The sequence below is a fragment of the Hyperoodon ampullatus genome (assembly GCF_949752795.1).
Source record: "Hyperoodon ampullatus genome assembly, chromosome: 10".
NCBI classification, from domain to species: Eukaryota; Metazoa; Chordata; class Mammalia; order Artiodactyla; family Ziphiidae; genus Hyperoodon; species Hyperoodon ampullatus.
This window is the reverse complement of record NC_136923.1, coordinates 42,027,691-42,054,838: the sequence shown is the minus strand read 5'-3', so window position 1 is coordinate 42,054,838 and position 27,148 is coordinate 42,027,691. Positions and strand designations below refer to the sequence as shown.

The 27,148-nt window shown below is 45.8% G+C and overlaps 1 protein-coding gene across 1 annotated transcript; it reads left to right on the top strand.

Annotated features, from left to right (window-relative positions):
* Positions 1-4,521: 4,521 nt before the first annotated feature.
* Positions 4,522-5,580, top strand: CCR5 (C-C motif chemokine receptor 5; the record flags this gene model as incomplete). Its single annotated transcript, XM_079713015.1, has 1 exon — positions 4,522-5,580. One exon carries the CDS (start codon positions 4,522-4,524, stop codon positions 5,578-5,580), a length of 1,059 nt encoding a protein of 352 aa, XP_079569141.1.
* Between the last annotated feature and the right edge of the window lie 21,568 nt (positions 5,581-27,148).

The following is a 27,148-nucleotide window of genomic DNA, read 5'->3' as shown; positions in this document are numbered from 1 at the left end:
TCGGAACTCGGGTGTAATGACTCAAAGTGGAGCAGCTACTGGAAGCCTAGCCAGCACCCCACAAGGAGGGCTGGGCATCAAGTCCAGAGTAGCAAACCAGTCAGAAGATCATTTCTCATGGAGAGTCTGAAGGCCATACATACATAACAGAACCAGAGCCCTGCAAACTGGGAAACTGGGAGGGCCAAGGTAAAAAAAGAAGCGGAGATGGCAAAACTAAGTCACAGCATGATAAACTGCTGGTTTACTGTTGCTATTGTATCCAGAGCAATGTTTCATTGATTAAATGCTGAAGACGTTCCCACGGGTCCTCCCTTCCTTGTGCATCCCTGGGATGAACCCCTACCCCAAGAGGTGACCTGAATGTCCCCCTAAAAGGGGGTCACGCACCCTGCTAAGCTGTGCTTCCTTGTTTCAGCCTGTGAATCCTCACCCTGTATTGCCCAAATGTGGTATTTTCCAAACCAACTTGGCCATGGAGTCATTTTGTATTTAAGGGGAGAGGCCCCTTGGGGCCCCCAAGTCTAGCACATCATTTCACAGAATGGGGAAATAGAAGCTCAGAGAAGGGAAGTATCTTGCCAAGGGCACACAGTGAGCCAGCAGCACAGTATGGGCAACTTCGAGCCTGCTCCACTACTCCATGCTGCCCTCTGGGGGTGAGTGTGCCCTCAACTCCACAGCCACCCCGATGACAAGACCCACAGAACACAGGGCAAAGCCCCAGCTCCACATCGTGAAGTATCAATACAATACAAAGCAACCAATGCCACACATAGAAAAGCAACATTTGTCTGGCAGCATCTGAGAGTTCTGCCCAGTGTATTACCAGTGAACGTAAGGCTTTTCTCTTCCACCAGCCAAAACTATATTCCCCATTTCCTGTGAAATTCTGTATTAATTTATTTGCTACACATTTTGTGAACACTTTCTCAAGCATACTTTGTACGTCGCTGCTTAACTAGCCCACAGAGAGCCAGTACCTACAAAAGACTCTACAACTCGTTCTGTCGTTTGATCTCAACCACAGATCTGTCGAGTAGGTTTGTGTTTGGGGCTTTTTCCCCCCATTTTACAGGTAAGAAAACTAAGGCCTGGAGAGTTTCAGTAACTTGTACAAATCAGGTAGTAAAGAGTGAAGCCGGTTGTTAAGTCCAGCCTCATGACTAGAGTCCAGTTCTCAATTGCTGCCTCTTGTATGAACTTGAACATCTTCTTCATAACTCACTGTCCTGGTTGTGATTACCAGTTGCTGGGTCCTTCTGTGCTTTTCTGGCTTTTCCCAGCAGTCATATCCTTCCATTCTGTAAGCACCAGCCATTAGCTTCTCCCTTTCAGCTTCTATTTTGCTGATACTAATATGCTCTAGACAAGGACCCCACAGGGAACCAATTTTTTTAGAATTTTATATAATAAATCTCTCTAAGAAAGGATCACTGAATGATAACTAAGAGTCTGATGTTTACTGAGTGAGTATTATGTGCTAAATTCTGGACATGGATGCCTCATGTAATCTTCCCAACAAACCCATGAAGCAACTACCATTATTCAGCCCACTCCACAGATAAGAAAGCTGAGGGTAGGGCGAGGCTTCGAGCTCAGGTAACCTGACTGTAGAGGCCACTTTCACAGGTTTGGGGTCTCCTCAGATCACAAGCCAGTGCTTCTTATTCTGTGGCGCTGGCTCTCCACTATGTTCTTGGTTTTGTGGTCTACAATTAAGGTTTATAGATAAGTAACCAACCACCAAGGAAGCCTGGGGTGACTGCATATAATATTAAAATAGAATCTTGAACTTGACCCTATTCTTCTGCCATTTGTTGCCTGTTTCGTGTTGAAAAATTCTCACAGAAATTCCAGATAGACTGTATCTTGGAGTGAGGAACTCTGCTGCCTACATCCCTGGCAGAATACAGGCACTCACAAATGCCTGCTGGCTTGGAGGGCTGCAAAACAGTGGATAGGGAGAGCGAAAATTCATAATGACATGCTCCCAAGATGCTTCATCTGGAGAAAGATGGGCAACATGTTTAGCTCACAGGTAAAGGTATAGTAAAAACCCTTAAGCAACCAGTTATTTTAGTTTGCAGAGGAAAACAGTATCGGGTAGTGAGCATATGTGTGTGAGTTGTGGCAGGCAAGGGGGGTGAGGGGAGAGCAGATAAAGGGGAGCACGGGGTTAAGGTGATGTTCCCTTCACTTCAAAGTTGGTTTCAGCCGGCTTTCATGGAAAACAAATGGCAAGGGGGTCAGAATCTCTCACCCTTTGAGCCTCCCTATTGATAAGCCCTGCGGTCTTAAGCCCTCCTAATCATTTGCTTCTTGGAGAGCAGTTTCTTTCAGTAAAATGAGGGCTTTTGACTAGATGGACATGAATGTTCTTCTAGTTCTACTACCCTTCAATTCTTTCTGTTTTCCCTTCAATTCTTTCTGTTTTCTAACAGACTGTGGTTGGATGAACTGAGAACCAAAAAGAAACTGTGTAATCAGGGAAGCCCATGAATAAGCTTTCAGACCAGCTATCTATTTTCTAGTCTATTTCAAGCTCAATTTTTCTTTCTTTTAGAAAAAAGGACTGTTCTCTGATGATTTTCTGCACTGCCACATACTTATTCATTAAAACTCCGCCCCCAAGTCAGAAGAAACTGTGCATTTCCTACTTTTATGCTGTATGTTTGATCTGCACAGCTCAACTGGTCAGAGGAACTGAGACATCTGTCCCCCTGCGAGAATCTCTCTCGGTAAGTCATCTCTCAGCCACTTTGCCTATTACTTAGCTCAGCTTGTGTGATGAGTAAAAGCCTTTGCAGGAAACCATGGAAGACATTAGAAAAACACCAGGTGCTCGCTGAACTATCTTAAAATATTATCTCTAAGGAAAACGTTAGAATTCAGAATGGTTTCAGACTGTGATAACATCAAAGATACAAAACATGATTATGAATGAAAGACTTTAAAGGGAGCAATATTACTTTAAAAAGCCCTCACCTTTCATAAGAAAGATTTTTCAGAGAGATGATGATTATTGGCCAAAACCTTGACAGAGATTATCTTCTGGTAAAGAGAACTAAAACCTCCTCATCAGGATGCCCTCTGAACACACGCCTAACCAGAAGTTGCGTCTAAGTCTTATTCTTTTTTTTTTTTTTTTTTTTTGGCCAAGAAAAGAAGGAAGCCTGAAAATTGTCCAAATTAATAACAAGTTACAAATATCAAATGAAGTTTCACGGCATATTCAGTGTATGATTCTTTTTCTGGCTCAGAATGTAAAGGTGAGATTTTCTGTGTGCTTCTCTCAGCTGCCTAATCTGAGGTACCAGGAGCTTGAGACTCACAAGGACTAACTAGGGAAAACTCTCAATCAAGCAGTGGAACTTAAATAGACCAGGCAAGTCAGTGGGTTGTGAAGGGACTGAGCTAACCCAGGATGTATGATGGGAGATGAAACACTGTCCCCTTGGCCGTTTCTTATGTATGTGTGGGAGCTCTTAATTATAGCAGCTCAGAAACTACAAACACAAACTTCAGAGAAAATGTGAGAATGGCAGTCTGGATTTCACAACTGGCTGCTGGTTCCTATGACCTTCTCAGGGGACTCCGGCATCAGCCTGTTTCATTTTGACTACACTGAGGCACCAGGCTGACAGTCCTGTTTTTAGTTCTCTCACCAAAGAGTGAAAGACAGGGGACCACGACGGATAAGAGTACAGGCTGCCTGCATTCAAAATTAGTTGCTTCCTCACTGTGTGTCTTTGGCGAAGTTACTCAACCTCTCTGTGCTCTGAGGTCCTTATTTGCAAAATGGGGACAATAACCTGACCTGCCTCACTGGGTCACCTTGAGGATTAACTGAATGAATGGAAGTGAAGCTTGGAACGGTGTTTGGCAGGCAGAGCACCCTGGGGAACTGTTCATTACCACCAGCACGCTCGTAGTGATGCTGTGTGTCAACTAACTCCTGGGAATGGCAGCTCCAGAACAGATTGTAAGACAGTGTCGGACGGTGCCTGACCCAGTTTCTGGACATTGTTATCACAGCTTCATTCACTCCACATGGCTATGCAACATCAGATTTTATTTGGTGAGATGATACTCTCCATCTAGTAAGCAGAGAAGCAGGCAACAAACATCCCTTACTACAGAAGTTCACTGTTTGACCAAAAAAGGGACTTAAGTTAAATGTAGAAATCTATGTATCAACTTTTAAAATCTACTGGTGTGGGCTTCCCTGGTGGCGCAGTGGTTGAGAGTCCGCCTGCCGATGCAGGGGACACGGGTTCGTGCCCCAGTCCGGGAAAATCCCACATGCCGCGGAGCGGCTGGGCGCATACGCCATGGTCGCTGAGTCTGCGCGTCCGGAGCCTGTGCTCCGCAACGGGAGAGGCCGCGACAGTGAGAAGGCCGCGTACTGCAAAAAAAAAAAATCTACTGGTGTTTAAGATAGTTTGCATTCATGACAGACTGTTAAGGACATTCTAGGCTTTATAAAAGATCTCTTCTTTATTCACAGAGTCGAGCAAAATGGATTATCAAACATCAAGTCCCCTCTACGACATTGATTATGGTATGTCAGAGCCCTGCCAAAAAGTCAATGTGAGACAAACTGCAGCCCAGCTCCTGCCCCCGCTCTACTCGCTGGTGTTCATCTTTGGTTTTGTGGGGAACACTCTGGTCGTCCTCATCCTGATCAACTGCAAAAAGCTGAAGAGCATGACTGACATCTACCTGCTCAACTTGGCCATCTCTGACCTGCTTTTCATCCTCACCATCCCGTTCTGGGCTCACTATGCTGCAGACCAGTGGGACTTTGGGACTATAATGTGCCAGTTTTTCACGGGCTTCTATTTCATTGGCTTTTTCTCTGGAATCTTCTTCATCATCCTCTTGACAATTGATAGGTACCTGGCTATCGTCCATGCTGTGTTTGCTTTGAAAGCCAGGACGGTCACCTTTGGGGTGGTGACAAGCGGGGTCACCTGGGTGGTGGCTGTGTTCGCCTCTCTCCCAGGAATCATCTTTACCAAATCCCAAAAAGAGGGTTCTCGTTATACATGCAGCCCTCATTTTCCATCCAGTCAGTATCATTTCTGGAAGAATTTCCAAACTCTAAAGACAGTCATCTTGGGCCTGGTGCTGCCACTGCTTGTCATGATCGTCTGCTACTCGGGAATCCTAAAGACCCTGCTTCGGTGTCGCAACGAGAAGAAGAGGCACAAGGCCGTGAGGCTCATCTTTGCCATCATGATTGTCTACTTTCTCTTCTGGGCTCCCTACAACGTCGTCCTTCTTCTGAGCACCTTCCAGGAATTCTTTGGCCTGAATAACTGCAGTGACTCTAATAGGCTGGACCAAGCCATGCAGGTGACAGAGACCCTGGGGATGACACACTGCTGCATCAACCCCATCATCTACGCCTTTGTCGGGGAGAAGTTCCGAAGCTATCTCTTGCAGTTCTTCCGAAAGCACGTTGCCAGACGCTTCTGCAAAGGCTGTCCAGTCTTCCAGGGAGACGCTCCAGAGCGAACGAGCTCCGTTTATACAAGATCCACGGGGGAGCAGGAAATCTCTGTTGGCTTGTGACCTGACTCAGTTTTTATATGCAGACTAGGGGCGGGAGCGGTTTTTTTAAAGAGGAAGCTACTGCCATAGAGGGTCTAAGTTTCATCCATTTATTTGGCATCAGCTCTAAGTGTATTAGATATTTCAAGCTCATCAGTTCTAGAAAGCCAAATCAAAACACGTGATGAAATAGCAACCTTCTCACCTCCCCTCCACATACATCAATTTATTGGCAAACTCTCCCTTCACTGCAAAAGTTCAATATTAAAAAAAAAAAACCCTCAGAGAATTGCTAATTCCTGAGTTTGGTTACCTGAACGGGAATAACAAAATGAACTGAGGAAAGTATTGTATAGTTTCTTATCGGTGTAGGGCAACATCCAGGTTGCAAATGTGCTTAAAATAGATCTTTCTCTTGCCATGGGGAGAAAAGACATGCCCGTGATCAGTTAAGAAATGACACCTTCCATGTGGGATCTCCCCTCCAAGGTGTGGTTAATAAGTTCCACAGACATTCACACCAGGGGAGAGCCTGTGGCGTGTTAAGAGCTGGGAAGGCTTCTTCGCAGAGAAGGGATTGGAGGTGGATGGTCTGTTGGTGGAGGGGAAGGTGAGGTCCAGGCTGCAGGCACCGCCCTGGCAAAGACTGGCTGTGGGGAGATGTGCGCTGGTTGGGGGAACCCCAGGGGAGGAAGGATGAGGTGAGAGCATGAGGAACCTGGACAGCGCTGCTCATCAAAGTCCAAGAGCAGAGCAGGGAGCCCTTGCCAGTGTTGCAGAAGGCTCATTCCACAGCCAAAGGATGGCCTGGAAAGGTGAGCATTCAGGGCAAGGAGACCAAAACAATCTGATCGAGTGAGGAGGCTCCACTCAGGTCGAGGCGCAGGAGATGGGAAGGAGGGGTGCATTCTCACAGCATTTAGGATGAGAGTCAGCAATAGTTGGGGCAGATTTGGCTTGGCGGTGAGGAGCAGAGAAGAGTCAGAGTGAACCCCCAGATTCCATGCGAGCATCAGAGATGCCCTAAAAGAGACACCAAGAAGGAGGAGGTGGTTTAGGTCAAAACAGGAGTTGGTGGAAGAGAAAGTTGGTGGTCTGTGAGCTGAACACAGCCCTAGGCACACAGACCCTGGGCTGCCTGTCACTGACTGCTCCTGCCCCCAGAGCAGTCCGTCCCATCCAGGCTTGAATCATGAGGCATCTCCAGGGGGCTTTGAAACACCAGATTTACGAATGCACGAGCCTGAGGTCCAGGAACACTTTTAGGTCAGATATGACATCTAGGTGAGGACTGATTACATAGTTAATAAAAATCCAGAGCTTTCTAAGCACTGAGTAAAGAGGTCCCCAAGAGCTGCAGGAAGACTGAATGACTTTCTGCCTGCCAGGCGCACCACTATTTACGGTTTTCCGGATTTAACTATCAATAGACAAAGGGAAGAAGGACACACTCATTTGGAAACAGGCTGCCTCAAGCTTTATAAGCCACAAAACGTGCAATTTACTAACCTCTGTGTTTCAGGCTGAGTGTGGAGGCTTTAGATACACCTTCCAGGCACCATCTCCAAACAAAGCATATCCAAACACTAAGAGACTTATTCATTTCAAAGAGAGAATTAAAATTTTTTTGCAGTTGCTACTTACGTTATTTTGTATATGCCTAAGATTGTTTTGAATTCAGGGGTAGCTAAGACTATAGTTGTAAAGATTAGGTGGGAAAATGTAAAGGAGTGAGAATCCCTCAGGAGATTAAGGTGTCAAAATAAGAGGTACTACTGATTTTTCTCCAGCTCTAAAATGTGAATCTTGAGGGTTGTGGCTGTCAATGGGAAGTGACTGGAAGGACCTTTTCTTTTGCCCTTAAGGTTGTTGAGAGTGCATATATGACACATGACCCTCACCTATGAGTCAATTCAAACATTCTGATATCTTTGTGTGTGTATATACATATAAACATATGTATGTATATATACACATATACATATACATGTATATGACATTCTTACATATATAGAAAGTTACAAACTGCTTAGAAGAAAATATGTATCTAATAAAAACCCTGTAAAATAACTGATTGTATTCTTGTTTTTTCAGCCAAGTTTACATTTAGAAAATAGCACATAAACTTGTGAGAGCATTTTGTGTAGCTGTTTTGGAAAATTTCATACACACACACAAACACACATATTGAGAATTATTTTTCTAATTATTTTTAAAAGTTAACCGTCTCCCTGGCTCAAATTGCCAGAATAATTTGTTTTTAAAGATGCTACTTCCCAGAGTGGTGATTCTGAACAATTGACCCTGAAAACTTTTAAATTTCAAATTTAATTCTACTCAAGCAAAAGAACTGACTTTTTTTTTTTTAAATCAATGTGTGATTCAGCATATGCCAGCTGTCTATGCTTGAAAATGAAGAAGACATATAATGTCATAACCTGGTCATTTATCTGCAGTCTTGAGTTACAGATACATAATGCAGGAGGAAGAGGTTGGTGGCTATAAAGATTACTTTTCTTTCATTTAAAATCTCTTCCCAAAGCTTGGCTGTAATTTCAGCGATGGCAACGGTGCCCATGTGAACTTCTGTGAACGTGTCTCTCACCCTCAAGGAGGACAGGTGCTCCATGTGGAGGTGACCTGGCCAGGCACATTCACACTGGTTTTCCCCCTGCTCTCCTTTCCCCTTCCAGAGTGGACTCTAGAGTTGGCCAGCGTCCTACATGCAGGTCTGTGAAATGAGCAGCAGACAAGGACAGCTGGAGCTGGTCCTTAGGACAGCTTCTCCCTTCTCCCTTCCTTCCACCTCATAGGATACAAGGAGGCATGAACCAATGAAGGCTGGAAGAGGGCTGAGAGCAGAGGGAAGGGCCAGGGAGAAGGCAGGCCTGCCCCATATGACAAAGGCAGCTGCCACAGGGAGACTGGAAAGTGTCCGTTTTTATGGCTGGTACGCATGCACTTCTTATCCTCTTTCCCTCTGAAAAAATGAATCCAACGTTAACATGAAGAAAAAGCTACCCAAAGTGCCTGCAGCCTTTCCAGGGTGCATACCCCATGCTCACCCCTCGTTTGCCTGGATCCTCCATGCCCCTTGCTCTGCAGGCCCCTCCTCTGTCCACCTCTTCTCTGCCCATCCCTTAGATCCACAAACAAGTGTGAACTCATTATGGCCTGCAGGTTCTGACTCCATTCACTGCCTCAACTCAGAGGCCCCATCAAGGAGGGGGTTTTGTATGTGCCATGGAGAAAGTCAAAGAAAAGGTAAACGTCCTTAGCAGGGAGCAGTAATGTGCAAATTCATAAACTAGGATTCTGTTGACATCTATATTCCAAGGGTTCTCAGTAGAAGCAGCTCTGACTAAACTAAAATGTACTGGCATTTCTACTGATTAAATTAATAAGTCATTTACTTTCTATCTGAAGGAAGGACAGACTCCCCAACATGAACATCAACATTCAAATGTTAACCCTTCTAATGAAGACATCAGACACCACTGAAGTGAGATGTGAGCCAGAGAACAAGTCTTGAACTTCCTAACTGCTCTGGCTCATAGTCTGATAACATATCTTTTACCTACAGTTCAGGGTTTGCAAAGAGCTCCTATAACCCTCAGGGGCGAGGGTGGACAGAAGAGGCAAAAAGAGGCATTTCCATAGCTCCTTTGCAATTAAATAAAATTCACTATAAAAGTCTTGCTTGTTTTTTTCCAAAATACTGTCAAACTTTAATATATTGCATTACGTATATGTCATAATTGTGCCACATTTTCCATTTTCCTTAATTTGTTGTAAGCATATTTACAAGTCTTACTTATATTTGGCTCCATATTGTTACTACTTTGAGAATAAGTTGTGTCGCTGTGATTCTGTCATGTTTCAGGAACTTCTTTTTGTCTCCTTTCTTAAAGTGGTTAACTAGTTTTTTAAAGCACACACGTAAAACATGTTTTTCACATTAAATTCAATGGGAAGCCCTTCAAAGCCATTAAGAACCTTGGGCTATACTGCCCCCCTGTGGCCACTCAGTAAACCAACAAGGCGGCCAGCAGTCATCTTTGACCACAGAGAATGTAGACAGGGGGCATTTTTACACTCAGCCGTTTAATCTGTCTCTGCTGGCACCACTCCTGTTGTGGACAAGAAGTATTTCCACAGCAGCTCGGGGTGGATGATGCACAACTCATTCTTGTTATTTGTGAAGAACAAGAGGAGCATCAGTGGAGGCCACACTGATGCCTGCAGGGAAGGTCCCAGCTGCCCAGGGCCAATCCCTACAGATCTGGCCAATCTCTGGGATTCTGATTTGATCAGTCTGCAATGAGGCCTGTGGTTTTGACTTTCAGAAATTCCCCAGGTGATTCTAAGTGTCACCAAGTTTGAAAACCACTTGCTTACAGCCCGTCAAACCGAAAGCAGGTTCGAGAGACGGCTGATGTCTGAGGAGGATGCTGCCTGGCCTGGAAGTGGGTGGCATGTGGGCCCGGTAGACTCTGGATTCAGATCCTCAATTCTCATAACGACACGTTGACTCTGTCCTCCCCCAAGCTGGTTTTAAAAGCGTGTAAATTTAGACTTAATTGGCAATATAAAGTATCTGTATTTGAGGCTCCAAATATTTCGCTTTCATTTCTGGTTTTGGAGTATGTTTTCACCCATCCATTCCAAGTGAAAAGTAAATGAAAGTGGGATGTCTGGTGCCCATGCTGAGCTTGACGGCTTCAACTTCAACAGAGAACAAGTCCATCATGTACAAAAGGTCTGGCTGAGATGGTTTACAAGTGAATATAGATTTTGCTTCTGTTGGCAAAGAATACTCCCCTCATTTCCTCCTCCCTCCAGTGAGCCCCACCTTTAACCAGGACCAGTAAAAAGCATTATATCCAAAGAACCAGGTAACTCTGGGAGTCCCTGTCAACCCTGGGTGAGTCAATGATAATTCTGCAGAGAAATCAACAGTTTTAAAACAGCAGTTGTTCCTATTTAGTCTAAAATTCCTCTACTTGTGTTTACTGCCACTTACCTAATATTCTTCAAAAATTCCTTTTAAGAAAATTATGACTTTTTCTAACATATAATCAAATCAGGGCTCTGTTGATTGGTTAACTCACTCCTTCATGCAGGGTACAAAGTAGACCCTGGTAGACGAAAGAGCAGGTATTTAAAAATCAGACTGGGACTTCCCTGGTGGTACAATGGTTAAGACTCCACGTTCCCAATGCAGGGGGCCCGGGTTTGATCCATGGTCCAGGAACTAGATCCCACATGCATGCTGCAACTAAGAGTTCCCATGCCACAAGTAAGGAGCCCACCTGCCACAACTAAGGAGCCCACATGATGCAATTAGGAAGCCAGCGAGCCACAACTAAGGACCCTGCCTGCTGCAACTAAGACCCAATGCAACCAAATAAATAAATAAATAAATATTTAAGGAAAAAAAAATCAGACTGACCTGAGCTCCAGCCTTGAGACTGTGGGAGCTTGTGGAAGTGACTTTTTAAAGACTCTGGATCTCAGATTCCTTTCCTGTAATTTGGGGTACTGTTAATATCCACCAGTGAATTATGTTGGGATATGGTGTCTAGACCAGCACTATCCAGTAGGATTTTCTGTAATGATGGAAATGCTCTGTATCTGCATTGTCCAATACAGCGGCCACCAGACTAGTGCAAAATGTGGCTAATGTGACTGTGGAACTAGGTTTTTTATTTTATTTTAATTAATTTAATTTTAATATGGCCAATGGCTATATTAATGGACAGTGCAAGTCTGGCATACAACAGATACTCATAAATATCAGTAACACTTGGACTGGCATCAAGGATTCCTATGTTTAAATTCCTAGGCACATTACTAAATGCTTCTAAGCCTGTTTCCTCATCTGTAATATGTGGCTAATAATAATACCTACCTCACAGATTGGTTCAGAGGATTAAACAGAAATTGCACGTTAATGGCTTAGCGCAGTACCTGGCAAACAGAAAGACTCTCTTGTAACTGTCGGCTGCTTTCCTAATAATGGCTGTTTGCTCTTTACACTAGGACCCCCCACCCCACCCCCAAAGAATGCTCTTCAACATGGTGGGCAATCCAGCTCACTTTCTGTAGTGGAATAGAAGCACTGCAGACCTGAGAGGGCTCTTTGAGTGTGAAATCAAACACCATGGATTTACAGTAATAGATGGAAATGGCCTCCCAACGTTATGGCATTGTGTTCAATCCATTCGACCTTATGGATCTCCTTTGAAAAGCCTTTCAAGGGTAATTAACCTGAAAATGTAATTCTGGCTGGATGCAGACCCTGTAGCTCAAAGCAAAATGGGAGATGGAGGTGTGGGTGGCAGGCCAACTCCCCTCCCCTGCCTCTGGGATTCTGACAGAAGCTTACACACAAGGAGAATCAAGAACTAGGTTAAATATTGAATGTACAATGAGCTCTGGCAAAGTAACATGGGCAGATGTGGCTTAGACAGGAAGGCAATGGGGTTTCTCACCACTGTCCTCCATCTAGATCTGGGACCTCACCCCCAGGTGAGCCCGGGGAAAGGGGAGCAATCAAGAGACCCTTGGCCCACTCTCCTCCCATGGAAGCTGGGACAGTCAGGGGTGGGAGAGGGATGACAAGTGTCCCCGTCAGCCCTTCCCTGAGAGGGAGGGGGGACTTGGGCAGAGGCTCTGCCCTCCGTGGAGCAGAAGCAGAAACCTGGGGAAATGGGAAGTGAGGGAGGTCTCTCTAGTCCCATTCAGCTGTGCATTAACTGTCTGCAGCTCAACATTCATTCATTCATTCATTCAACAAACATCTGTGGAGGGCCTACTACGTGCAAGACAGTAACCATTCCATGAAAGGGAGTCTGTCCTCACGAGATTCGCTGTTAAGAGAGAAAGGCAGGCAAATAAACCAAGTGACCTGGTGTTTGAAGAGTGCGCTGTGAACGAGGTACAGGGAGGAGAGTGAGCTCTCCCAGCCCGAGTACAAGGGCCCGGGGAAGGGAGCCTGCAGGAGGCAATGTGTACTTGAGCAAGGGCTGCTGAGAAGATCCTTAGGTGGTCATGGGAGAGGGAACAAGTGTGCAGAGGTGACCGAGAGCAAGGCACAGGCCAGGGGCCTCAAGTGGCACGGCCAATGAGATAGGTAGATGGATAGACAGATATACAGACTATGTGAGTGTGGGGGGAGTGGGCATTCTCCCAAGGGAGGTCAGGAGTGGTGGCCAGTACAGAGAGGGCAGGACCAGGAAGTGTCCCCGCCAGGCTTCCCCTGGGCAAACCCTCTGCCCTGCCTTTGAGCAGAAGCAAAACACAAGGTGATGGGGAGCCGGGAGTCTCCCCAACATACTACCCAAGTGCATTAGCTATTTATGATTCCACATTCCCCAATTACTCATTAATTCAACATTTACTGAGTGCCTACTTGTGAAATGTCTGTGTCCAGCTCTCAGGTGTGGATTCCTTTCTGCTGGCCACGGGAAACCCCTGACACCATTAGACCCCACCAGCTTTGCTTTTCAGAAAAAGTCTGTCTGTAGGTCAAAAGGAGAGACTCAGGGAACGTCACAAACCAGAGGTGGTAGGGTGAGAAAAGCCAAGGATCACATGGGCCCCAGGGAATGAGGTTTCCATGGAAGCAGAGTTATTTCCAGACATCTAAAGCTCTCTGCTTTTAGTGCCAGTGTTTTTATCATGGCCATTTTATAAGGAGAGCCTGTCTACCATCTTCTGCTTGTATCTACGCCTCCTTAAGTAGATTACACTGAACAGAATGTACTTATTCCTTACTGTCCAGCATCACTGTCCTGAGCACAGGTCGTGGAGGGGTGGGGACATGTCTGCACCTGCAGACAAGGCCCCAGGCTCTCCGAATTCTTGGATCTGGTTTTGTAACTTCCCTGTCTCTCCTCTTGCTCTAGTTTGCAGGTACCAAAGGGAATAATTTAAAAGTCTCCTTCCCACTCCTATCTCCAGTTCCCCAGTTTCCTACCCTAGAGGCAATGAAGTTACCAGATTCTTATCATTCAGGAGATATTTCCTGCATATATAAGCAAATTCTGCATCCCTATCTCCTACTTTTACACAAATGCTAGTACAATATACTACACCTTGGTTCTTTTCACTTTATGATCTTGGGCAACTTACTTAAGCTCTCTGTGCCTCACTTTCTCTATCTGTGAAATAGGGATAATACCAACCCCACAGATTGTTCTAAGGAGTAAATAAATATATTAACTGGCATATGGCAATATGTGACATGTACTAACTGTCCCATGACAGCCACTCAGAGAATTTTAGCTATTGTTGTTGTTTGCCATTCAGAAAGATTTTATTTTTATGCAAGTGAACTTACTTTTTCTTTGGATTCTGGGTTTTGTGGCATGTTCAGAAAAGCCTTTCCCACTCTGAGATTGCAAAAGACTCTGTGTTTTCTTGGCTTCATTTTTTTTTTAGATACAATTTTTACTGCTCTCTCTGGGATTTATCTTGGAGTATGGAGTGATGAGGGGATCTAAGACATCCCCCCCCCCAGGGGGCACACAATCATCCAAGACCATTTGTTAAATAATTTTCCTACTAACTTAAAATGCCATCTCTCTAATATTTTAAATGCCCCTCAATGTCTGGCTCTACTTCTGTACTTTCAGTTAAATGACTGCATCCTGGGGTGCCATTTAACACGTTTCTCTGTGCCCTGTATTTTCTTCGAATTGGTTGTTACATCTGCAGGTGTGATTCCCTGGGGAGACACCTCATGGCTGGGGCAAGCTCTTCCATCGCTCCACACAGGGGGTGCACTGTCACCATTACTGTGATGTCAGTGTTGAGCACTGGGCTCGGGGCAGTCATATCAGTTAGAGAGCCCCCCTGCCAGCCTTTGGTGGTCTTTCAAGGGCACTGCAGTGGACACAAATTAGAGAAGCGACCTGCCTACACTGAAGTCTGGGTGTATGATACCCAGGTGAGCCAGTCAGATCCTGCTCCCAGAGATGATGACCATGACTGGGCCCCAGAGCAGCAGGCAGTGACCTGGAGAGAGTACCAATAACTGCCTGGTGGGGGGTGCAGGGGGAGGCTGTCCCAACACAGAACTGCCCCAGGTCACATCTTTCCCAGGGCCAGATGCTTGGCAATTCCTCCTCTCCTGTGATCAACCCCCAAGAATCTGCCAGCACTTCCCTTCAGTGCTGGGTAAGCCTGAGTGGCTCTCTGTTTGCACATAGGGCGCCTTCAGGAATACAGACAATACAGTCATAGAAGTCCCTGCTTCCCCCACACGTGCAGCAGAAGCACTTCTCCACACCACACTTTCCAGCGGCTCCCTTCTTTTTCCAGTTGAGTGGAAGGTTTCATCCACAGATGCACAGATATTTGTTCACCAGCTATTGTGAACTGAATGTCTGTGACCACCACCATCCCCCTCACATTCATTTGTTGAAATCCTAACCCCAATGTAACCCCAATGTGAAATCCTAACTCCAATGTATTTGGAGGTGAGGCCTTTGGGAGGTAATTAGGTCATGAGGGTAGAGCCCTCATGATTGGCATTAGTGCCCTTATAAAAGAGACAGGAGAGCTTGCTCTTTCTCTGCTCTTCCCCTGTGAGGACACAAGGAGAAGATGGACATCTGGAGGCTTTCACCAGACACCAGACCTGCTGGCACCTTGATCTTGGACTTCCCAGCCTCCAGAAGTGTGAGAAATAAATGCCTATTGTTTAAGCCACCCCGTCTACAGTGATTGGTTACAGCCAACCCAAAGTGACCAAGACACCAGGCATTTCACTACAAAGTGTTTCTATCTATCTATCTATCTATCTATCTATCTATCTATCTATCTATCTATTGGCTGTGCCAGGTCTTAGTTGCAGCACGCAGGCTCTTCATTGTGGCATGCGGGCTCTTAGTTGCGGCACGCAGACTCTTAGTTGCAGCACGCAGACTCCTTGGTTGCAGCAAGCGCACTCTTAGTTGCAGCATGCATGCAGGATCTAGTTCCCCAACCAGGGATCGAACCCGGACCCCCTGCATTAGGAGTGCGGAGCCTTACCCACTGGACCACCAGGGAAGACCCCAAAGTGTTTCTCTGTCCTTTTGGAAACTGCTTTTTTAAGGGATCTATATTAATTACAAAATAATATCATTTTTGGAAAGTGAACCCTTCTGCCCCTCTTAAAGTGCTGTCCCCCACCGCATAGTTTTCCTCCTCTATCAAAACCTCCTCTCCCATTTTTCACCCAGCACAGGGTAACTAACAGATTACAGTGGAAAAGTGTCACTAATTCGGGGGATTTGCATTTTAAGTTAATCATTTATATATCCAAAAATACTTATAGAGAAGCTAGTGTGCTGGTGCTAGGGTCACAATGGGGCGTGAGTTCCTGTGTTCACGGAATGATATAAGAGTCTAGAGACAGGAGCCAGAGAAGTAAACAGACAATTGTACAGCATAGAGTGAGGCATGCTCCAGCACCGAGCAGGGCTTCCCAGCCCAGTGCTGGGCTGTCAGAGTTGGCTTCCTGGCAGTGATGATGGCTCAGCGAAAGCCTGAAAACCAAGGAGGGCCTTCTGACAAATCAGGGTTAAAACAGGTCCCATGCTCAGAAGCATGAATGAAACTATTTTATAACCAGACATACTTTTCCTCATTCTGAGCTGCATTTGTTTCAGAACACAAAGTTCCATTCCATCCTTCCTAGCATGTTCAATCCAACTCCGTGATTTTTCAGCTAAATTCAGGATGCATACAACTCATTTTCTGCTCGGTGCTCCGTTGCCAAAAGTTTTTCCCTTTTCCCCTGACTCCCATGGTTGATTCTTCTAGTGTAGTGGATCTCAACCAGGGGATGACTTTCCTCCAGGGGCCACCCAGCCACATCTGGAGACATTCCAGTTGTTACAACTTGGGAAGAGACTAGGGGTGCTGCTCAGCATCCTACAATCCCCCACAACAAAACTGTATCCACCCCAGCTGTCAGCAGTGCCAAGGCTGAGAACCCTCCTCCAGCCTCAGCAAGGAGGACCCTGGATCAGGCCCCGCACAGACTGCTGCAGCTAACTCCAGACTCACGGAACATTCTGGACACTCTGCATGGCCACAGGAGACTCAGGCTATCCACAGGCAACCATTCCTGTCACTCCACCACTTCCACAGCCTTTCCACACCTGATGATGCAGGACAAGCCCACAGTGGTCCCACCAAAGATGCTCTCAGCTTCCCTACAGCATGTGCAGACCTAGTGAGTGTGTGTTCCCTGTGCCCCCCAAGCCCCCTTGGCCAGGTGACCTTAGAACACAGCAGTTCCAGATATCTTTCTCAGTGATCCAGTTTGTGTGCATATGGGGCTGGGGGGGAGGGGGCTATTATATGAAGAGAAATTACAAGGAAAAGTGTATATATGTGGGATGAATGGAAGAATTTCAATGGAAACAGTGTATGAGAAAACACAGAGGCACAGAGAAGAGGAGGCTTCAGGGAACAAATGGTGAGTGGTTTCATGACAGGGGAAAGTGAGAAGGGAGTGGAAAAAACTGGGACTGAAGGCTGGTGAGTAGAGGACAAATGAGTACGGGCCTCATACACCCTGCTAAAGGAGTGCAGACCAGTGGGGGAAGAGGGGGCTTTGAAGCCAGGGAGTAAACACATACTTTGGACCCTGAATGGCCCTGGCGAGTAGCAGATGTGCCGGAAGAAGACGAGAAGGGAGGCAGGGACCGTAGGCGGAGGTTTTGGCAGTGCTCTTTCTGGGACACAACGGGGGCCTCTACCAACATAAAGAGCTCTGTATGGAGAGAAATAAATGTATTTGAAAGCTACGAGGGAGAACCACTCATTAAGATTTGGATTTAGGGAGTGAGTGAGTAGCGGAGGTCAAGGCTTGGGCCCCAGCCCAAAGGGATGGAGAGCACTGGCTCCAGGATGTGGGGTGATGGGTTCAATTTTTTGGACAGGTTGAGTGAGAAATCCTGGAGGACATTCAGGTGGCAGTGTTGAGAGATGCTGGATGTGCTGGCCTTGAACCCAGCAGAGCAAATGGGTGGAGATCCACATTTGGGGTCATAGGAAGTGAACACTGTTGGGGGTGGACAAGTGGTTCTAGACAGAACCCAGAGGAACACAGGCAGCAAAGGATCCCGAGAGGAGGAGAAGGAGAAAGTGGGCAGGGCAAAGCCAACTGCAGAGAAGAGAGCTCTGGGAGGAACAGGAAGTGTCAGTGATGTCTAATGCTGCCAAGCAAGATAAGAACGGAAAAAACATCTCCTGACCCCATGATGCAATCAGAAAGGCACAATAACTTAGTAGCTCCTGCCTTGTCTCTTCCTGGACCAACTCATGGCAAAGGAACATAGAATCATAGTTCCTCCTTCCCCCCGAAAAACATGATTTTTGTCTCCAAGTTTTGGGCTCTCCCGAGGGGACAGGACTGGCCTTTGTAGTCTGAAGGTCCTGGTTTACTGGTAGAGGGAAGTGCCTTTCCAATGATCTTTCCAGAGAGTGTGGCTGAATCCTATGGGACAGGAAGGGATGGGACCATGGACTCTGAGGCAGAGATAGGAGCCACCTCAAATAAGAGTCCTCGGAGGCCCCAGGGCCTGGAAGGAAATGGCTGCAGAGCCTCTGAGGAGACTCAAGGACCAGCCTGGAGGAGCACTGGGCAGGAGGGAGCACAGCCTGCAGTCTCCAAAACATGAGGCTCACATGGGCCTTGGCCCTTGGAGGGGCCCAGAGCAACCAGCCAGGCTGAGGACCAAGGCAAACCCCGTCCTGCAATTAAAATCTGCCATGATTTAATTCTGTTAAAGGAACTATTTTTAAAGTGAGACGCTACTTAGTTTATTACCTTTTACCACTATTTATAAGAAAAAAATTCTTATCTAATTAAGATACGGTTAGTATCCAATCAGTGACTGTCCAACACGACCGACCCTACGAAAGCTGGAGTGTGGCCAGTGAGGTGGGGAAGGAGAGGAGGAGAAGGGAATGTTGGGGGTGGGGGGCAGGAGGGACGAGCCACTTCCTCTTCCACTCTTCTGTTCACACCCTGATGACAACGGTGAGTAGTAGCCAAGGGAACGGTCAAGTGGAGTGAGCGGGCAGTGTGGCCTCGCTGTGCCCGTGACTCCTCCCCCGTACATCGTACACATGGGTTTCACGGTCTTACAACATGGTGGTGTTGAAAGTTTCAGTTTCCATTTCTTGTCATTCAGGGTAAATGAAAGGTGCAGGAAACCAGAACCCTCAGCCTGTGCAGCACTCTGCCCAGATGTCCACTTCAGTCCTGGGGACAGGGCTGCTGCCCCCCTCACTGGGAACCGCCCTCAGCCACCAAGACCCGCCTGCCCATGGGGTGGCTGAGGCCGATGACTGGCTGATGTGGGACTGCAGAGGCCGGGGCCCTTCTCTCACTGTGGGGATGGCGCTCAAGGACCACCCCGGAGCTCCACACAGGATCGGCTGAGACCTCACATTGTGCTGAGGTGTGTGCTGTACTCACATCGTGGTGGCTCCTCCCTCTGCCCGGTCCTGCCTCGCTCACTCCCTTACACGCGTGCCTCCTGGAAGCTGCCCCAACAAGACCTCCGCCCCTGAGAGCTCTGGATTACCAGGAACGCAATCTAAGGTAGTCTGATTCTTGGTTTCAACTTTCTCTTCCACAGAAACTCAATCACAGATGCCAGTAAGTAATAAAATGTCTCTACCTTGAATTGTGTTACTTTCCCTTCCCCTGATCCATCTCTGACATCCAAGTAGATGGTCCCTCAAGGACCTGAAAAAAAAGACACTAGGAGGAAAAGGGAGGAGAGGGGAAGAGGCCTACACACGCCTCGTCTGGCTAACTCCCATTCAGACTGTGGGCTTAGAAGACTCCCACTCCGGGAAACCCTGCCTGGTCCCTCTGGCTGGGCCAGGTGCCCCTGCTGACAGCGCCCACAGCTCCTGTGTTCTCCCCTAGTACAGCACATGACTCCCTGAATTATAACCAGGTATGCACCTGACCATCTCCCTCCGGAAAGTCAATGTCACGACGGCAGAAAAGAGGTCTACTTTGCTCGCCATTTTCTCCAGGGACCTGGCAAAGTTCCTGGCACTTGGGAGATGTGTCCTGCGGGGTCCTGGCAGCAAACAAATGGCACATGCAAATAGGGCAACCGAGGAAAGTTTGGTAAAAGGACTCTTTACAAAGATTTAGACAGGGCATGGGGAAACCACAGGACATAGTGCAGTACCTGATGCTAGTGAGAGCAGGCCGCCATTCCTGCTGCTAGGAAGAAAGAGCACAGGGCAAAGGAGGGGGCAGGGGCTGCTGTCTGACAAAAGCTGCTCACAGGTCGAGACACATCAGCCCCGCCAGGAAGGTGACCCCTGAGAGCCACCAGGAAGGATCCAGGGAGCTAAATCCCTTGACCTCACTTTCTAATCTCCTGCCTAAAACTCCCCATTGGCCAAACGCAACTGAAACTCAGAGGACAGAGGAGTCTGCTATTACAAGATAAGGCTCCCTGGAAATAAATCAAGGTGGAGGAAAGTAGAGAGTAGATACCGAAGAGCAAAAGGAAGATTTATGAGACAGTAGACACTAAGTACATGGGAAATGAATAAATGAATGATGTTTTTCAACAAATACGCATTGAAACACTACTCAGTGGATATTTATCATTCTGATCACTGTCTTCATGTAGATAAATCAAAGGCCGCACACATAAAAAGGCCACTAAGTGTAACTCCAACCTGTGGGCAGACAATAAGGCCTTAGGCTATGTGAGATGGGCATCTGGAACTGAGAAGTCCTGACAAAAAGCAAGCGCTTGGGAAAAGGTGGACCAGAAGAAATTTGTCCAGAGGCAGATAACAATAAGTAAGCTTACCTGTTTTTGCCTAGGCTCTACGTGGTAGGGGGAAAATCTCTGAGAATCCAAAACCTGCACCTCATGAAAATCTGAGGTTCAATTTTACAGTACCCTCAAAATGGGAGACCCCAAAACAGGCCAGGAAACCTCATCTCAGGCCATTGATATCTTAGTGCTCCTGGCTGAAACAAATGCAAAACTCCTCCGGAAGGGAGTGTTCCCACTTCAGGTCACGAAAAAGCTGCTGCAGAGAAAATCATCCCCAATAAAGATGAACTCACATTGAGACTACAAAACACACAAGGAAATGGACCACCATGAGTGACAGCTGGCAGGCCTAACAACTATAGGATTAGAACTCTGAAAGAGTTGATTAAATCATGATTTGATTAAAAGTATTTTTATAAGGACTCAAAATCCTAAAAAAGGAACAAAATATTATTACCAGAACCCACTCAGTGTATACAAAGGTATACTCCACTCTAACAGAATCTGTCTTATTGCCCTAACTCAGCACACTGTCTTAGAGTATGAAAAATCCTAGAAACGCTTCTGGAATATGGCGGCTTTTACTCAGTAGGTGTTTCCCCTCTCTTTTCCTAGGGATACATACTCACCCTCTGAGTCCCCTTGTCTCCTAATTGAAGAGTACTGAAATAATTCTCAGGACTTAACGATTTCCCTTCTTCCTTCAGTACCATATCTGTAGTAGGATTAGGTTTAGGTACAGCTCAAATGTACCACATTTCAAAGTTGTGGTACAAGATTGTACCCTATTTCTTGTTCAGTCGCTACTGGCAAATTTTTAGAATTTTTGTTGAAACTATTTTTCAGTCATTTTACAAGGCAGTGGAGGAGGAAGAGTCCTTCACCCTACTTCACTCTGCCATCTTTACTAGAAAGCCCCACACTAATGTTTTTGAGATTCTATAGGGGTAAGCACTGCTTCAACTTGGGCAGCCCTAGATGTAGCTGTGTTTGTATGCTGACTTCAGAATTTTGTTGGTGGGGTTGGTGTTTACAGTTGGGCGGCAGGGAGATACTGGACACCTCGTTTATGGGGCATTTGCCCCAACTCAGCAGAGCAACTGATTACATTTCACCACACGATGTTGTTGGTGACCCTGGGAGACCAATCTCAGGGGAACGGTGGAAACAGAAACCAGGCCGGAGGGGACTCAGTAGGGAGTAAACAACGTGAAGCAGCTGGACAACTAATGAAGGCTGCCTGGGAAGAGGGAGAGTAAGTAGTTAGAGCAATGTGTGAGGTTAAGGGTGGATTTACAGTCTTTATTTAAGGGAGATACCTGAGCGTTTTTTGTTTTTTTTTTTTGCGGTACGTAGGCCTCTCACTGTTTTGGTCTCTCCCGTCGCGGAGCACAGGTTCCGGATGCTCAGGCTCAGCGGCCATGGCTCACAGGCCTAGCCGCTCCGTAGCATGTGGGATCTTCCCGGACCGGGGCACGAACCCGTGTCCCGTGCATCGGCAGGCGGACTCTCAACCACTGCGCACCAGGGAAGCCCTACCTGAGCATTTTAAAATTTTAGAGAATCCAATAGAGAAAGAGAGGCTGTAGCTAAAGCAAAACATGGAAACAACTAACGGAGGATAGACAGAATGAGATCCAGAGTGCAGGAGGAGATGCCAGCCTTCAATGTAAGAGGAGTAACTCTGTCCGTGGAAGAGGAAGAATGTCAATATAAGAGGAGTAACTCTGTCCGTGGAAGAGGAAGAATGGAGAATTTGAAGCTGGGGACCAGGGAGGTGAGAGAGTTTGAAAACTGTAGAAGGTGAGCTCATCTCCTGAGCATAAATGCAGGTGATGGGAGTGGGCATTTGAAGAGACGGGAAGAGTTTTAAATTGCTCAGAGTAGCCAATGGAAAATGAGAGGAAGTGACAATTTGAGATATTCAGAAGAGTTATGAGGGAAACTAGAAAAATCTCTGGAAGCCAGTAGAGATGGGAGACCATAAATGAGTGATGGATCTTGTCTTCATGGCTAAGTGGTTTTAACCAGCTATTCTCAGAAATACATTCTCAAAGAAAGAATGGCAGGGAGTAGCAGATTAATGGATTGATCTAAGGCTGGTGGTCAAGGTAGCTCAGGGTACTGACCAGAGAATTACTACGTGATAGACTATTAGATCTCAGCTAGACTAGGGGGATGCAACCACAGGAGGGGCTGAGAGGCAGAGGCTGGAGGGCTTGATGAAGAATTATGACAGCCTTGGAGAGAGACCAAAGGGGTAGACGTTGTGATCAGAAGAGTGAGCGATTTTACTGTGAAAGTCCAGTGGTGGATCAATTTAACAAACCTGAAATCTGACCACGAGTGTGGACGATAGTGGAGTGAAACTGCAGGCCAGTGAGGCTGAGTAAATGAGCTGAAAGCCCTGGGCCCTGCATGGGGGTCAACATGGGCAATTAAGTCACCAGGATGATGGAGAAAACTGGGGTGAAGAGAAGCTCCTTATCCAGGTACACTAGTCTTAATAAAAGAAGGGGACAATCAGGAAGACAGTGGTAATGATGAGGTGGAGTAGAGGGTAGTGGCTGGAGACCACAGTAGTCTCTTATATACGTACCTATTAGATCTTATTGGAGTAATGGTCACCAAGTGGCACTGGGGCCAGGGACGTCACCTTCTGATCCCCAAGAGTGAGGCGGGTGAGAGAGAGAAGGAGCATCCTCAAGGGACAACAGATGGTAGGAACATTAGGAGGTGAGGTGAGGTGAGGTGGGGGCAGAGGAGGCACAGAGGAGAATGCAATGAGAAATGTGAGAAGGTACCTGACCTGAGGCTCTGACTGAAGATGGTGAGGATGGGGGCACGACGACATCAAGTGGTCTTATGTGTTCCAAAAAGATTGACCCCGGCAGACCACAGGTAGACAGACGGTGGTTAAGAAGATGAGAGAAGTATTAAGATGCTGCCGAACGTATCATTCTCCAGTAAGCAAAGGACTCAAGACTCTCTAGAGACTGATGTCTCCCTTCCAAGGCTGCGTTAGCCCAAGTTCTTCAAAATATAGACGCTAAGATGGGACGTGGCATAAAAGAAATGTATTAGAGGAAACGTCTCTGAGAGAGATTGCAAAGGGAGGTGGGAGAAGCTGGGAAAGCTGCCAGATCACAATGCAGGTCTGACCACAAGGGAAGGAGAGAAGGAGGAAGTGAGGTTAGGGAGAAGCACCAGTCCATCTCCCAGGAATGGGCCTGTCCCAGTGCCTCTAATACAGCCACTGACTGGGAGCAGCCCATGGCCGGCATGGCCTCAGCATGGATGCAAGGACGTATTTCAGAGTGAGGAAGTTGGGATCCTCAGTCAGTTATGCTCATTCCCATGGCCACCACACAACACAGCAATATTTGTATGTCTGAGGCAACATTTCTCGAAATACAGCCTGCAGAGTCCTTGGTCCATAAGTAACTGCATAAGAATTAAAAGGGGATTCCATGATCAAACAATACTGGGAAATGCTGCATACTTTCTCTAGGATCCTAATGCTTATTAGCACTTGCAGAGTTCTGAGAAGCACTGCAGTAAAGAAACTTGCTTTATATTTTCAGTCCACCTATTTTTCAAACCTACTTGAGTGAAGTCCACCCCCACTTTTTTTTTACACCTTTCAGCACAAAGCAGAATAAACCAGACATGAATTCAGAAAGGTTTTTTAAGGATACAGTTAACTATTTTTCTTCCAGCAAGTACATATAAAATCTGTATTTCAGGGTTGGTCATCAATACAATTGTTTTTTGGAAGTATCATTTCCCCCTCGCTGCCCTCCCAGGTAGCCCAGGTATTGAGAGGACTAAGCACTAAGGTGACATTTTAGGCTTAGCCAAGATGTGGGAGAAAATGTGGGGGCAGGATGAGACATTCTCAGAATCCCTAAAATGATAACATGTAGGTATAGGCCCCTTCAATCTACTGCTCAGTACCAAACAACAAATCCAGAGGAAAATTGTTTTCTAAGAGTAGGTTTTACACACTTTCCATTAAGAAGTAGTGCTATTCAGGGAGATCAGCTCAGTGCTTTGTGACCACGTGGAGGGGTGGGATGGGGAGGGTGGGAGGGACAGGCAAGAGGGAGGAGATATGGGGATGTATGTATACCTATAGCTGATTCACTTTGTTACACAGCAGAAACTAACACACCATTGTAAAGCAATGATACTTCAATAAAGATGTTAAAAAAAAAAGTAGTGCTATTTAAAAATTATAATAGCTGCTATGTGGGAATATCATTATCATAGATTTTTTTCCTATACTTACCAAATTTTCTGTAATGTAATATTTGCTAATAAAAATTAGTTAGATAGATAATCTGAGAACACTGATATTTGATGACGCCATTTTAAGGGATAGATAAATTATTGTAATTCTAAAGTTCTGAATACCCATTTCTCAATAACAAGTTAGACCTCTGAAAATGTCATCACACTAGCATTCAGCATTCTAGCACCCTCCCATCCCTTCGCTCAACTAATTTAATGTTGTATCCACCAATCAGCATCCAGTCAAAAGACAGGAATCATACCAGTAATTTGACCAAAGAGCATTTACTACAAAGAATTATTAACTAGTCAAAGGGGATTAACTGTCTAAGGGAGTAGGAAGCAGAGGCAGGAAGAGGCCTCTAGACTGAGGCAGGGCACCCGAGAAGGCACACATAGGAGAGGCCCTCCCTCCCAGGGCTGCGATTCACACCTGTTACAGAGGGTGACCGCAACCCACTGGATGGTCAGGGAGTCTGTCAAGGTGAGGCCCTTGGGGGCTGGTGAGCAGGAAACTGCCTGCAGGGGTACCAGTGAGACCCACAGGAGGGTGGGCACCACTCGGTCTCCACACAGCACTGTCAGGTCATCCCAAGGAGCAAAAACAAACAAACAAACAATAACAAAATTCTGTAACCAGAATGAGAAGCCCCTGCCTCTTCCTGTGATTCTCAGAGTCTTCTACATCAGCTGCCAAAGGATAAATGTTTATAGGGTTCAGCTCAAGGATCACAAAGCAAGGCAAGGAAGGATGGGTTAGGAGCTGAAAGGCAATAAATTACTAACAGGTGCACCGCATCCTTTGCTTGTTTTTTTTACTGAGGGCCAATGTAACACGAAGAATATTTCTGCACCTCCTGTAAAATTATTAATAAAGTCATCACCCAGTGTGTTTTCCAACCTCCCTAATATAAGAACTTAGTAACAAGAAAAAAATGAGATAATGGAGTATAAATGATTGGGCCTAATCATTTGCTGCTTCATCTTGTCAGAGCTCATCTTGTCAGCACAGCTTTCTCTGACTATCCTACGTAAAATGTGAACCCCCAAACCACCCTGGTCCTTCCTAGTCTCCTTCCCTGCTTTGCTTTTCCCCACAGAACTTCGCTCCTACTACCCTACAATTTACTTACTTATTTTCTTTTTGTCTGTAATGTAAGTCCCATGAAGGTCAGGATGTTTGCCTACTGATGTGTCCCCAACACCTGGAACAGTGCTGGGCACATGCTAGGCACTTTACAAACATTTGTTGAATAAATGAATTGAATAAATGCGTGATCTACACGTATGGGGGAATGAGAGTTATAACATGACAGTTTCCTAGAATCAAACTGAGATTGAACTTGAATAGACATTTTTCCAAAGAAGACATACAGATGGCCAACAGGCACATGAAAAGCTGCTCAACATCATTAATCATCAGAGAAATGCAAATCAAAACCACAATAAAATTATCATCACCTCACACCTGTCAGAATGGCTATCATCAAAAAGGCCACAAGAAACTAAAGTTGGTGAGGATGTGGAGAAAAGGGAACCCTCCTACACTGTTGGTGGGAATGTAAATTGGTACAACCACTGTGGAAAAGAGTATGGAGGTTCTTCAAAAAGCTAAAAATAAAACTTCATATGACCCAGCAATTACACTCCTGGGTAGAACAATATGAAACCACTAATATGAAAAGATATATGCCCTCCAATGTTCATAGCAGCATTATTTACATTAGCTAAGATGTGGAAGCAACCTAAGTGTCCATAAACAGATGAATGGATAAAGAAGATGTGGTGTGTACGCATACAACGGAGTATTAGCCATAAAAATGAATGAAATTTTGCAATTTGCAACAACATGGATAGACCTAGAGAGTATTATGCTTGGTGAAATAAGTCAGAGAAAGACAAATACTATATCTTATTACAAATACTATATCACTTATATGTGGAATCTAAAAAATAAAACAAACTAACGAATATAATAGAAAGGTACTCACGGATGTAGAGAACAAACTAGTGGTTACCAGTGAAGAGAGGAAAGGGGAGAAAGGGCAAGATAGGGGTAAAGGATTAAAAGATACAAACTATTACATATAAAATAAACAAGCAACAAGGACATATTGTACAGCACAGGGAAATATAGCCATTATAATAACTTTAAATGGAGTGTAATCTATAAAAATACTGAATCACTATGTTATATACCTGAAACTAATATAATATTGTAAATCAACTATAATTTTTTTTAAAACTGGGATTTAATTATAGTAATAAAGAGGAACTCAGACCCTCAAAGGTAAGGTTTGTGAGCTACATGCCAAAGCCACAGCATGTGGTAAAGTTTCACCAATAATGATGACCCTATTACAGTTCCAGATATTAGAATGGTAAATAAAACTTTCCTCTTGCCTCAACTTCAGACCTTTAAACCATTCCTTCCTACCAATTTAGAATTTCCAAGAATCCCACAGTCT